Source organism: Hyperoodon ampullatus (assembly GCF_949752795.1).
Source record: "Hyperoodon ampullatus genome assembly, chromosome: 6".
Taxonomy (NCBI): Eukaryota; Metazoa; Chordata; class Mammalia; order Artiodactyla; family Ziphiidae; genus Hyperoodon; species Hyperoodon ampullatus.
In genome coordinates this window covers 2266503-2278515 of record NC_136919.1, presented here as the reverse complement: position 1 = coordinate 2278515, position 12013 = coordinate 2266503, and the positions used below count along the sequence as shown (strand labels likewise).

Below are 12013 nucleotides of genomic sequence, written 5' to 3'. Positions count from 1 at the left end.
TCTTTCTTCTTCTTCTTATTTTTTTTGGCATCGCAGCTTGTGGGATCTTAGTTCCCCGACTGGGGATCGAACCCGGGCCCCCGTAGTGAGAGTGCCGAGTCCTAACCACTGGACCACCTGGGAAGTCCCATCAGTGACGACACTGACGTCCAGGGAGTGCCTGGCCCAAGGTCACCTGTACTAAGGCGCAGAGCTGGAGTCTGAGCTCAGAGGTCTGACTGCTGCCTGCTAGCTGGGTGGCCTTGGGAAACTCAGCTGGCTTTTCCGAGCCTCCGAGGAACAGGCCCCCATTGTGTCAGAGTCTGGCTAAGGTCTAAGTGGTGTTGCGCTCACGTTTGGCTGTGCAGCGGGGGCTCAGAGGCATCTCTGCCCCACTGGGGTCCCCATGGCACAACCTCCCCCTGCTGCCGGCCTGGACGCCCACTCACCACACAGCCCAAGCAGAACGTGAGCCTGGACGCTGCGCCTGGGGGCAGCGGGGCGAGGCCTCCCGCGAGGCAGGAGTGGGGGGCCCCCAGCAGCCGGAGGGAGGCATTGACCACACGCTCGCTGGTGAAGGAGGTGGCGAGGAGGCCCAGAAGAGCCATCCCAGGGCTGCCAGGGAGCAGCGCGGGGCCCTGAAGGGCAGCCCCCCGTGCCCGTCCTCAGCCTCATGCTGGGGCTCACAGACGCAGGTGAGTGGGACCACGTCGAATCGGGGCGCTGCGGGAGATAGGAGGCCCCTCACTCCCCCCTGCTCGGCCCTCCAGCACAGCTCCCCCTGCCCGCAGCGCGACCCCAGCCATCGCTCAGCGTGCATCTGGCCCCGACCACAGAGAAGGCAGGCACGAGTGGGACACCCCTAATTCCCTCCGCTCTGACCACTAGCCTACCCTGCCTCTGGTCCCCACCTGCCTTTGGATCACCAATGGCCCTACTCGGAAAGGGGGCTGGCACCATGGAGAAGTCCACAGACACGGCCCACGAGCGACAGGAAAAGGCTTTGGCTGGAGCTTGACCCAGCGCCCTTCTTGTGTCTCACAGAAAAGATAAATGTTTACATCCTGGCCAGAAACTGCAAGAGTTCCTGACAGTCAGTCGGCCCAAAAGGAGGCCCAGGGGTGGAAAAGACCAGCTAATTAGTGCCCGTTCCCTTGAGATATTGAGCAGAATCCCAGGGTCACAACCCCAGCCCGGCCCAGGACACCCAGACCAGTTTTTATCGACTTGGCAGGAAGTAACGGAACTAATTAACGGGATGACAGCAGCAGCTCTGACCTCCTCTCAGCTGAGCCACTGAAAAGCCGAGGTCCCTGACCCAAGGGTGAGATGCCCCCTGCAGGCTCTGAGAAACTCCCCTTGCAAGGAAGACGCCAGGGCAAGTACCTTCAGAGGCAGCGTCAGGGCCAAAGTAAGCGGTCACTTCCTCTGGTTCCAAAGCCTGAAGAAACTGCTGTGGGAGAAAGGATAAGTGAGGGGAGACGAGGGAGAAGGAGGTGTGGGAAAGGAGCGGGGCGGGGTGGGGGAGGAGGGGGCCCAGGATGGAGAGGGGGCAAGCCACTCACACCAGCCTAGCCGGGTCCGCCCCTCATCAGGTGGGTGGACAGTACCGAGGCCAACTCCCTCTGCAGTGAGCCCCTGAACCCCAAGTTCGGATTTCCTCCCACTTGGCCCAAGGGCTGTCGGGCAGCCCCTTCTCCCCCAGGGACCCGCCCTCAGCACCCAGCGGAGCCCAGATTCCCAGCTCTTGGGGCTCCCCCAGCACCACAGCCCTCGGATCCACCCACCTGCCGGAAATCAGGGAGTCCCCAGCAGCCCAGGAGGACGAGGGGTACAGAGATGAGAATTGCTCGCACACATCTCCCCTGGAGGCGAAGCTCACTCATCCTCCCAGGAAGGGAGAGCGCTGTGGTGACTGCAATCTGGCCGGTGTGGAATGCAACAGACCCGCTGGGCTGGATGATGAGGCTGTGTTTACTCTGGGCGCTTCCTCCCAGGGTAGGGGCCCAGGGGCTGGGCGGCCCGCAGGCTCCTCCCGCCGCGGCCTGGCCTTGCGCTGGGCTGGGCTTTGGCTCAGAGCACAGCCACCGGTCCTGCGCCTGGGAGCACAGAGCGGGGGTGGGATTCATCTCCCATCTGTGTGACTGTGGCTCCCGGCTGGCTGAGGCACCATCACACCTGCTTCCTAGGGACACCCTGCTTTCCATGACCTGTCCCCGCTCTCCTGTCCTCATTCCCTCCCTCTCAGCTATTGCCTGCTCAGTGCCTGCACCCGACGGCCGCCCACAGAACCGGGACGGTGGCACCAGCTCTCTGCCTGCCTCCCCAGCCGTCCCCACAGTGCTCACAGACCTTTAGCCACCGCCGCCCCCCACCCCCGAGCCTGCTTTCCGTTCTTCAAATATGCCCAGTGCTTTGCTGCTCTAGTTTCAGCTCAAATGTCACCTCCCTCGTGGCACCATCTAAGTGGCCCCCCAGGGAAAGGTGTCACATTTAGAAAATAAAAATCAGGACAGCAGTGAAACTTGAATTTCAGGTAAACAATGGATTTTTTTTTTTTTTTTTGGTGTTAAGTATGCCCCCCAAATTGCAGCTAATATATGGGACATTTAATATATGGCACATTTTTATACTCAAAATTATTCTTTATCTGAAATCCCTATTTCTCTGGGCGTCCTGCATTTTGCTGGGTAGCCTTACTCCTCCTCAAGTCCGGACCACTGTATCTCACTTCATCATCTTCGTTGCAGTTACTACTATCCAAAATTGTTGATTCATCATTTGTATTTCCCTGAAGGCCCCCACGCACGTACAGAGCCTGGGATGGAAGCTTTGGGGAAGTGGAGGCCTCACCTGTGTCGCTGATCCAGGTATTGCCAGAGCCAAGGCATGGTGTGCAAGTGAATTGTTATCATTGTCACACAGAATAATACAGTACAACACTTGTTACAATGCTTATTATTGTTATCGGATGCTGCTGAACTACGGCCCTGGGAAAGCAGGCTGTGAGACCTGGGGTGCTCCCTGCCGTCCCTGGGCCTCAGTTTCCCCGCCGCGTAGGGAAGATGGGCCGGGCTCAGACCCCGGGGCGGGAGACAGCTGCCCGGCGTCCCCGTGCGTCCACTCCGCACCCGCCGCTCCCAGGCCCGGCCGTCCGGCGCCCCCTGGCGGCCGCCTGCCCCGCCCTCCGCCGGCTGGGCCTCGGTGTTACACCGACGGCGGCCCCCCCAGTTCCCTTCCGGCGCTCACGTTTCTCGGCCCCAGGCCAGCCCTCGGGGAGATCCCGGTCTTACCCCCAACCCAATCCTGGGCCTCTGACCGCGGACGCTGCTCGCCGGGGTGGTAGCCCTTTTCCTTGGGAGCCAAAGAGCCCCGCCCTGCTCCCGGCCGCGCGGAACCAGAGGCGAAGGCCCGGTTTCCAGCCGGTCGGGGAGAGAAGGGCACTTCCTGGGATCGGCGCTCACGTGCGGAGACCCGCGCGGGGCGGCTTCCGGGGTCCTGCGCGCTCCTGTCCCCGCGGCCGGCGAATTGGGGTCCGGCGGGACCTGTGCTCGGCGGGCAGAGCTCGGCTCCGGGGCCGCGGCGCCGCCGTGGATGGCCGCGGGGGCCGGGACGGTGCCGGGATGGCGAAAGCGAGGGTGCTGGTCCCCGAGCGCGCCCCGGGCGACCCCGCGCCTGAGCCCGGGCTCGTCAAGAAGCCGAATCGGAAGAAAAACAGGAAGAAAAGATTTTGGAAGAACAAAGCGCGAGAAGCAGGCAGAAAGCCGGGAAACGGCCCCGGCGTGGTCGTCGTGCGACCTCCAAAGGCACCAGAGGACTTTTCCCAAAACTGGAAGGCGCTGCAGGAGGAGGTAAGGCCGCGGGGGTCCCGCGGATGGAAAAACGGAGAAGGGCTTGTGGGGCCCAAGGGAGCTCAGATTGGCGTGAACGCTGTGGACAGAGCGGTCCACAGAGAGGTGGCCTGTTGAGGGCGGCAGCGAGCTCGCAGGCCAGTGAGTGGCAGGGACTTGATGTAAATGATTCTGGCAACATCCTGGACTTTTAATAGGTGAGAGTTGACAGCAACTGCCGCCGGCTACTGAGCTTTTAAAACGTACAGACGCTGCCGGCCGAGTTACATGTGTTCTTATTTAACCAACCCTGAGATAGAGTCCTTAATCATCTCCATTTTACAGACGAGGAAATGGGCCGGAAAGGTTACGTAAGGTGTCCAGGTTTGCAGCCGGTTCAGCAGATCCAGGAGTCAGACGCCCAAGCCCCTGCTCGTAATGCCGTGTTGTACCTACTGCCTTTCTCGGAATCAGTGGCCCAAACTTACTTACAGATTACAGGTTACTGTCTCCTAAATGCTGTTTCCTGTGCTTCACTCATAAATTCTCTCCATTTCCGTTGGAGTTGGCTGCTGTTGTTATCGCTGTTTTCTAGATGAGGCAGAGAGTTTAAGGAACTTGACCCAAGGTCGCACAGCTAGCTAGCAGATGGCAGACTGGGGTGCAGATTCACACCGTGGGGTGTGAGTTTGTGCTCTATGCTACGCTGACCTTCAGAGTCTCTTCTAGTTCCTGAAATCTGTTACGGAGGGAGCCTCAGAGTGAGAGCGAGAACATAAGAGCTTCTGAGTTTCTTAACACAGCCGGGCATCTTAGGGCAGAGTCCAGAGCATTCTCCTGTCTTGACACACAGGCCGATGAAATTTTCCCTCCGGCAACCCCCGGGTGCTCTGACTTCTTGAGCTGTAACTTTTATCTCTTTCTCTCAAGAAAGTAAAGCAAAACTAAGCAAGCAGAGGAATATTTATTATGGAAAAAACCTTGTGTTTTCTCCAGTTCATACAAGAAAGTACATTCATCTTTAAACATTATGGGAACAGTTAAGTAGAAACCCGCCTAATGACTCAGCTGGTTGCCATGTAGCAGGGTCTTAACCGTGTTGAGAATGGCCACACCGGGGACTTGCACACAAGAGGAGGTTGGGCTGGGAGACCTCAGCCCTCCGTGTAGGAGAGCAGGGGTGCAGCTGCCAGCCCTTTTTCAGGCACTTTTCGTTGGACACACCCTTCTCTTCCTGAGACCCTCACAGCAGTAGCAAACCAAGAAATCTGATGAAGGAAGTGGCTGCCATGCACCAGCTTGTTGGCCTGAGCTGTGAAGGAATTAATTCTAAATGTGGAAACAGGTTGCTTTTACACACACATACACGTACAAGCTTTCTTAATCCTTTGTGCATGTGTTCCAAATTAAAATGTGTATTTTATCTTGGGTTCCATTAGTTGCTGAAACAAAAATCACAGGCCCCGGAAGAGGCTCTTGTTGTCTCTCAGACGGATTCCAAAAAGCAGCCCCAAAGTGTCCAACAAAACAGGAAAGTGATCTCAGATAAAGCAAAGAGAGATGAGATGGGGACAGAAAACACAGACCCCAAGGCCACAGGGGGCTCTGTGCCCTCAGGATGTCTGATGAACAGGAAGATCCGGGCACAGTGCAGTGAGAAAGGAGCAAAGAAAAGGACCAATGATGACATTTCCCCGAAACGAGGAGAAGTCAGACATAAGAAGTGGAAAGCTGGGGAGGTGACCGCCACCTTGCCCCCGGCCCCGCCCACCGAGTAAGTACCCCCCGGGCTGGCACGGCTGTGATGAACTGTCTTGGCCTAGTCAGCCTCCTGGCCGAGAGCCAGGTCGCAGCGACTAAGGCCTGTCTCCTTAAGGAGGCCAAGGCTGCTGGCCCCTCCGTCACCTTACCCTGGTGCTGTCGGTTTCTTTGTTGACTATTTGTCTCCCCTGGAATGTGGGCACGAGGGAGACAGAGCCCGTTTCATAGCTGCTTTGTCTCTGGGGCCTAGAACAGGGCTTGGCATATGGGAGGCCCCAAGGAAGGGTTTGTGGAATGAATGAACGCTAAAGCCACAGGGACCCGAGTGTGAAACCGATTCCCACGTCTTGCTAGCTGGGTGGTGTGGGGCAAGTTCCTGACGTGCCCGGAGCCTCAGTGTGCTCACCCGCGGTGGGTCTGTGAGGTGCAGCGTGCTGACCCAGTGCCTGGTGGTTACCCAACAAACCCTATGGTGTCACCCACCCAGGGAGGACCAGAAGTCAGTGGCTGCCTCTTGACTGGCTCAGCCAGGAGTGGCGTGTTTGTAAGTCAGTCTGGCTGTGTGTTGCCTGGGGTTGAGGACACCATCGCTGAAGGTTTCAGGAAAGAGCAGTTTGAGTGCCTGCCACGAGTCACTGCCCCTGGCACGCTCTCTGGAAACACAGCAGTCACGACAGGTCCCTCTGTCTCGAGGGGGACAGACGATACACTGAAATTATTTCAGTAGTTCTTTCAGTGTGGCTGGGATACATCCAACGAGGGAGAAGCCTGTGGGGGCAGATGGCCAGAGGGGCGCGTCCAGTCAGTGAGCTCAGGAGGCTGTCTCTAAAGAAATGACGTGGACGCTGAGCCCGAAAGACACAGTCACGAGCCACTGCTATCCATCCCTGCCCGGCTGCAGTCCATGTCTGCAGGGCTCGGCCCGGGGACGTGGTGGTGGGGCTCTTTGTCTATGTTCTGCACTCATCGTGTTTCTCTGAGGTTCTTAAATGTTTCATAACTGACCCGTTAGTTTTGTAATTGAGAAGAAAATGTTAGCAGCCAGTACACCTAACTGGGGGTGGGGGGCGTATTTCTGTTTTATATTCTTTTTGTTGCTCTGTAGTTCCTAAGTTTCAGCTAATGAGTGTTTTTTGGGTTTTTTTTTTTCATTTATTTTCTGGCTGCGCCCGGTCTTGCTTGCAGCACGTGAGATCTTTCGTTGCAGCATGCGAACTCTTAGTTGCAGCATGCATGTGGGATCTAGTTCCCCGATCAGGGATCGAACCCAGGGCCCCTGCATTGGGAGTGCGGAGTCTTACCCACTGGACCACCAGGGAGGTCCCTAATGAGTAATTAAAAAGGAAAGTGCCAAGATGATCACAAAAGCCGGAGCGGTGGGCTGACGGCCAGGCGCTTGGGGCCTGACTGCCCTAAGAGCAGACCCTGCTCACCTGCCCGTGCTTAGCCTGTTCTCCCCTCTGCCTTTTAGAGAGGACATCTGGTTTGACGACGTCGACCCAGCGGACATCGAAGCAGCCATCGGCCCGGAGGCAGCCAGGATAGCAATGAAGCGGCTGGGTCAGAGCGGGAGCAGCATCACGCTGGTGAAGGAGCGGGCCTTCGGCGGGTACGCGGGGCAGGGCCGCGGGGCGCGCTCCGCCTCGGGGGGCGGGGGCGGGGGTCCTCAGGAAGGGCCCGCTTCCCTCTCCTCCCATTGAGTTGGGCAGGCGCCTCTCGGGGTCCGGCTGAGAGCCGTGCTTGTCACGTTACTGAGCGGTGGTGCCAGTTCCTGGGTCCTGCGAGTGGATTAAACTGGAGCCTTGATCCCCCTCCAGCCTCACTAAAGCCTTAGCCGTGGACTGTGAGATGGTGGGCGTGGGCCCCAAGGGGGAAGAGAGCATCGTGGCCCGTGTGTCCCTGGTGAACCAGTACGGGAAGTGCGTTTATGACAAGTACGTGAAGCCAACCCAGCCGGTGACTGACTACAGGACGGCGGTCAGTGGGATCCGGCCCGACGACCTGGCGCAGGGTGGGTCGCCTCAGCGCGGGACCGAGGGCGGGGGCGGCTGGAGCGCCTTCCGTGTCTCCCTGCGGCCCTTTCTGCTGCAGGCGCGGGCACAGCGAGAGCCCGGCGGTCTTCCTCCCTCCCGGGCGGGTGGGCTCAGGGCTCCCACGCCCGCTGGCGTCGGCCTCGCTGCCTGTTGGCCCCCCGCCCTGAAGACCAGGACGGTGTTCCTGGACGGAGAGAGGCTGCTGTGGGGTGGGGGTTGGGGTGGGGAGGCCGTGAGCAGCAGGGGGCCTGGTCTGGCACAGGTTCCCTCGGGGGGGCCTCGGCGCTGGGCATAGGCTGGGGCGGGGTGCGGGGTGGAGGAGTGAGCCTGTCCTCTCTGCTCTTGGTCAGGGAGGTGGCTGTACAAGGCAACGAGCCGTGGCCCAGCTCGGGACACAGCCTGGACGCTGAGCCTGTAGGGTTTGCCGACGGACAGGCTGTCGGGGGAGGGCAGAGAGGCAGCCGGGGGGCCCCAGATTTGGGGCCTGGGGAGGTCCTGGGAGCAGGGGCTTGAGGCGGCGGCTCTGTCGTCCTCTGGCTGCGTGCACTCTGCTCTCCGCACCTCTCAGGTTCCCTGGAGCACAGCCCCCGAGGTGGCCCGGCCGCTCGTCAGCCCCAGGGCCTGACCACATCTCCATCCGGGCTCTGCCGGTCCTGCTAGGGTCGCGGGTGGGCAGAGGCGCGGGGCCCAAGCGCGGTTGCTGCAGCCCTTCCCTTTGGGCGTGAGGGGACGGGGTGGCCCCGAGGGGTCAGCTCCGAAAAAGCAAGCAGAGCTGCCTCCGGAGCCCAGGGTCTAGAGCCGGACTTCTCACCGTCTGTGGGGAGGGCCACCCCCGCCTCGTTTTTGTCTCCAGTTGGAAAGACATCAAACACATGCCCTGGCTTCTTACTGTTAGATTCAGCTGTCAGAATTACCCTGGCAGGGGGCTGTGAGTGTGCTCCCCCCACTTCTTCCCTGTCGGGGTGCTGGGACGGCCCCTCGGCCTTGGCATCACCCTCCTGAGCAGAGTGACCTGCCTGCCAGTCCTCGCAGGTCTAACCTGGGGGGGCCTCTCACTCAGCACAGTAGTGATGGACATGTCACTAAAAACCACTGCTTTGTTTTGTTTCCAGGAGAAGAATTTGAAGTCGTTCAGAAGGAGGTGGCAGACCTGCTGAAGGGCCGGATTCTAGTCGGACACGCGCTGCACAACGACCTGAAGGTGCCGGCTCCAGGCGCCTCTTACATAACGCAGTGTCCCAGGTGGTCGCGCTCTCTCCATGACTTGGGTGATGCGCTCACCGTGTCAGCTTGGGGGAGCGGGTCCCTGCACACCCTCGTAGGCAGAGCCGGGCGCTGTCTCTGCCACCCTCACCCGCCCGATGGGCCACCACCCCTCTCAGGGCAGAGCCCCTCCTGTCGGGGAGCATCCCCGGCGCCCATTCCTCGGAGCCACTGGGCAGTCCCCGTGTCACAGGCTGGCCCGTGGCGGCCAGCACAGGGGCCGCAGGCAGGCTCGGAGGGTCCCCTTCCTGTGCCCCAGAGGGTGGGGCTCAGCCTCTGCCCCTTAGGGTCTCTGCCGTGGGCAGAGCTGACCCACCTGTTGGGACGAGAAGCTCGGGGCAGGCACTTGTGGGAGACTGTCCTTCCTGGGCCTGCAGCTTTTCAAACGGTGTTTCCTGGAAGCTTGGCAGCGTCCGATGTTTCAGGGACCCATAGAAGTTGGTCTTAAATGTCTTTTAAAGGTAAATTTTGAGGGAATTTCCTGGCGGTCTAGTGTTTCGGACTTGGTGCTTTCACTGCCAGGGCCTGGGCTCAATCCCCGGTCGGGAGCTAAGATCCCACAAGCCGCACAGTGCGGCCGAAAAAGAAAGAAAGTAAAGCTTGAACTGTTAAAAAACAACAAGTCCTCTGCCCACAGAGACGCATTTTGTCATAAACGTTCTCACTTCAAGAGGCCCCGGTATCTCGTGCTCCCTCCCCGTCCCTTGTAACCTGCGCAGACTCGCGTTTCAGCCGCTTGCTGGCTCCTTGGTGACTGAGTCTCCAACTTCCCCGGTTTCAAGGCTGTTTTCATGCCCATGGTCCTTCTATCACTTTCCCACGGTGATTTTCCCTCAGAAGTTCAGACTCGCGTCAATGCTTGTCTTATCTGTGTGTGCACGTGTGTTGTGTGTTGGAGTTTGGCAGAAGGGGTCTACCGCTGCAGATGAACAACAGAACGCCCATCCTGTTTTCTCCTCCAGGCGCTGTTTCTTGGTCACCCGAAGAAGAAGATCCGGGACACTCAGAAGTACAAACCTTTCCGGAGCCAAGTGAAGGTACTTGGAAGCGCGCGGCTCTGTACAGTGTAGTTCAGTTTCTCGGTTCATGTGATTGTCGGTTCTGGTCCCTGAAGGCTGGCTTACTGATGAAAGGTGTTGGGTTTCATTTGGTTTTTCCTTTTAACCTTTAAAACTAAAAGGAATCCTAGAAGAAAAAGAGTTCTGCCAAATGCCAACTTTAGAGTTAGTGTCGCTGAGGGCAGGTGAGTTCCACTCTCTGATCTCTGTGATTAGACCCCCAACTGCGGGCAAGAAGCCGCTGTCGTGTCTATTCCAGAGGCAGAGCTGCCCTTGAAATGAGCAAGGCGGCCTGAGGCCGGAAGGCAGAGATGGCAGAGTCCTTTCCTGGTCCTCCTCTATGGGCTGACCAGGTGTCACCAGCCCGCAGGGCCGCGGGCACTTCCGGTGGGAGGGACACTGAAGGCCACTTGGGTCGGGGCTCAGCGGGCAACTCCCCTGCCCAGGCGGGGCCTACAGAGGCCCCACCCGAGCGTGGCTGTGCGCTGCCCTCTCCCCTGGCAGAGTGGACGGCCGTCTCTGAAGCTGCTTGCGGAGAGAGTCCTGGGGATCCGCGTGCAGCAGGCGGAGCACTGCTCGGTGAGTGTGTCCTGGGTGACAGGCCTCGGGACTGGGGGCTGTGCCTGGCCTCGTGTGCGAGGCGCAGTGTCACCTGAAGACAAACACAGTGGGCCTTGGGCGGCTTCTGTTTTAGGAGGCTCCTGGTCCGTGATAAATGACATGTCCCAGCAGGCCTGCAAAGTGTCGGTTAAATTCTAAATGGTTACGTTTAACTAGTACGTCACACCAAAAAGCTACTAGCGTACTGTAGTCGGAGACAAAGGCCCCCGCCTGGACTGAAGGCCCTCTAGGAGTGCGCGGGAGCCCGCTCGCCCGCAGAGCCCGGCCGTTGGGCTCTTGTGCCCCAGCATCAAGCTCGGGGCCTGCCGTCCCCCCACCCCATGTCCTTCCTAATTCTGTGGTGTCTGGAGCACCCACGAGGCAGCACGCTCATCCCTTCGCTTTAGGTCCCTCCCTCCCGTGAACTGGGGCGCGGAAGCACGCTGAGGGCCGTGGTGCTGGACCACTGCTCTCGTCAGTTTTCTCCTTCACTCATCCGTGTCTGATGCCAGGACTCGGGAACTGTGGGATGGACTGGCATGTGTGTGGCCATGCTTGTCACCTGGCGGGACAGTCAAGGTGACGCTCCATGTCCCCCAGATTCAAGATGCGCAGGCAGCTATGAGGCTGTACGTCCTGGTGAAGAAGGAGTGGGAGAGCATTGCCCGAGACAGGCGGCCCCCGGCCTCCAGCGCCCCCGGTGACGACGCCTAGCAGGAGCCCCGTCCTGTGCCACGCTCGCAGGCAGCTGGGACCAAGTCACCGGACAGATGGAGTCCCCCCCAGAGCAGTGACCCTGTGGAAAGGTTTCAGAATCATGGCAGCAGGGGCATGTGGCGTGCTTGCTGCTGGGCAGCGCGTCTCCTGTCTGGTTGTGGCGTCTGAGACTCATCCCCGCACGTGGGACGGGAGGAGGGGCTGTCCCTGGGGATTCCCCGGGTCCCAGGACCAGAAGCGCCTAGTTGTCCCCAGGTCTGCGGTGCCTTCCTCTGAGGAGGCCCCTTACCCTCGTAGCCTCGGCCAACGGAAAGGAAAGAACTCCGCGGACTCGGGCCTGGACCACGCGGCTGTGGGCAGCCCGGCGGCAGCCTCGTTGAGGGGTTTTCAGCGGTTCCTTTCTCACCCGCCACACACAAGTTTAAAGTGCAGGTCGGGGCCCACGGCCAGCGAGGGGAGCTCGGGCTGCCCAGCACGGTGGCAACAGTTCTCCCCAGAGGTGGGCGCCTCCCCGACTAGGATGGACGTTCTGACCACGGGCGGCCTGCAGGCCTCTCCCCCCGGCCCGGGCGCGGGGGGCCTTCTAAGCACAGGAGCAGCCAGTTGCAGTGAGTGGAGCGTGTGATGCACCAGGCTGTACCAAGCCCCTGCCAGCCGTACAAAAAGTCCAAACCCACAGAGGATGTTGTGTGACATAAACGCAGGTTTTTACTTGAGCTGGAGCTTGTGAAGCCTCAGTGTCTGAGGGGACTGCTGTGTCCCCCTGCTGGTC

The 12013-nt window shown here is 59.7% G+C and overlaps 2 protein-coding genes across 3 annotated transcripts in view; one reads left to right on the top strand and one right to left on the bottom strand.

The window, feature by feature from the left end:
* The window catches only part of ADAMTS13 (ADAM metallopeptidase with thrombospondin type 1 motif 13), a gene marked incomplete at both ends in the record, with an annotated part of 31527 nt that extends 29419 nt beyond the window's left edge, over positions 1 to 2108 (bottom strand). The window contains 2 exons of the mRNA XM_079705875.1: positions 1366 to 1432; positions 1767 to 2108. Of these exons, the coding sequence (XP_079562001.1) occupies positions 1366 to 1432; positions 1767 to 2108 (409 nt within the window). The remainder of the gene's footprint in view (positions 1 to 1365; positions 1433 to 1766) is intronic.
* A 1306-nt stretch (positions 2109 to 3414) lies between these two features.
* Positions 3415 to 11957, top strand: REXO4 (REX4 homolog, 3'-5' exonuclease). 2 transcript variants are annotated; one of them, XR_013810967.1, is made up of 8 exons: positions 3415 to 3830; positions 5249 to 5583; positions 7042 to 7179; positions 7388 to 7581; positions 8716 to 8848; positions 9829 to 9903; positions 10429 to 10503; positions 11125 to 11185. XR_013810967.1 is itself a non-coding variant. In XM_079707079.1 (8 exons), the coding sequence occupies exons 1-8, from the start codon at positions 3603 to 3605 to the stop codon at positions 11236 to 11238; spliced, it is 1248 nt and encodes a 415-aa protein (XP_079563205.1). In that variant the 5' UTR covers positions 3415 to 3602; the 3' UTR covers positions 11239 to 11957. The 2 variants fall into 2 exon arrangements, 1 of the variants encoding a protein (XP_079563205.1); XM_079707079.1 differs by having other exon boundaries at positions 8716 to 8804; positions 11125 to 11957.
* The last annotated feature ends 56 nt before the right edge of the window (positions 11958 to 12013 follow it).

Coding starts and splice junctions, on each gene's coding strand:
- REXO4 (XM_079707079.1), top strand. CDS start 3,603: ATGGCGAAAGCGAGGGTGCTGGTCCCCGAGCGCGCCCCGGGCGACCCC. Junction 3,831..5,248: donor GGAAGGCGCTGCAGGAGGAG/GTAAGGCCGCGG, acceptor GGGTTCCATTAG/TTGCTGAAACAAAAATCACA. Junction 8,805..9,828: donor CGCTGCACAACGACCTGAAG/GTGCCGGCTCCA, acceptor TTTCTCCTCCAG/GCGCTGTTTCTTGGTCACCC.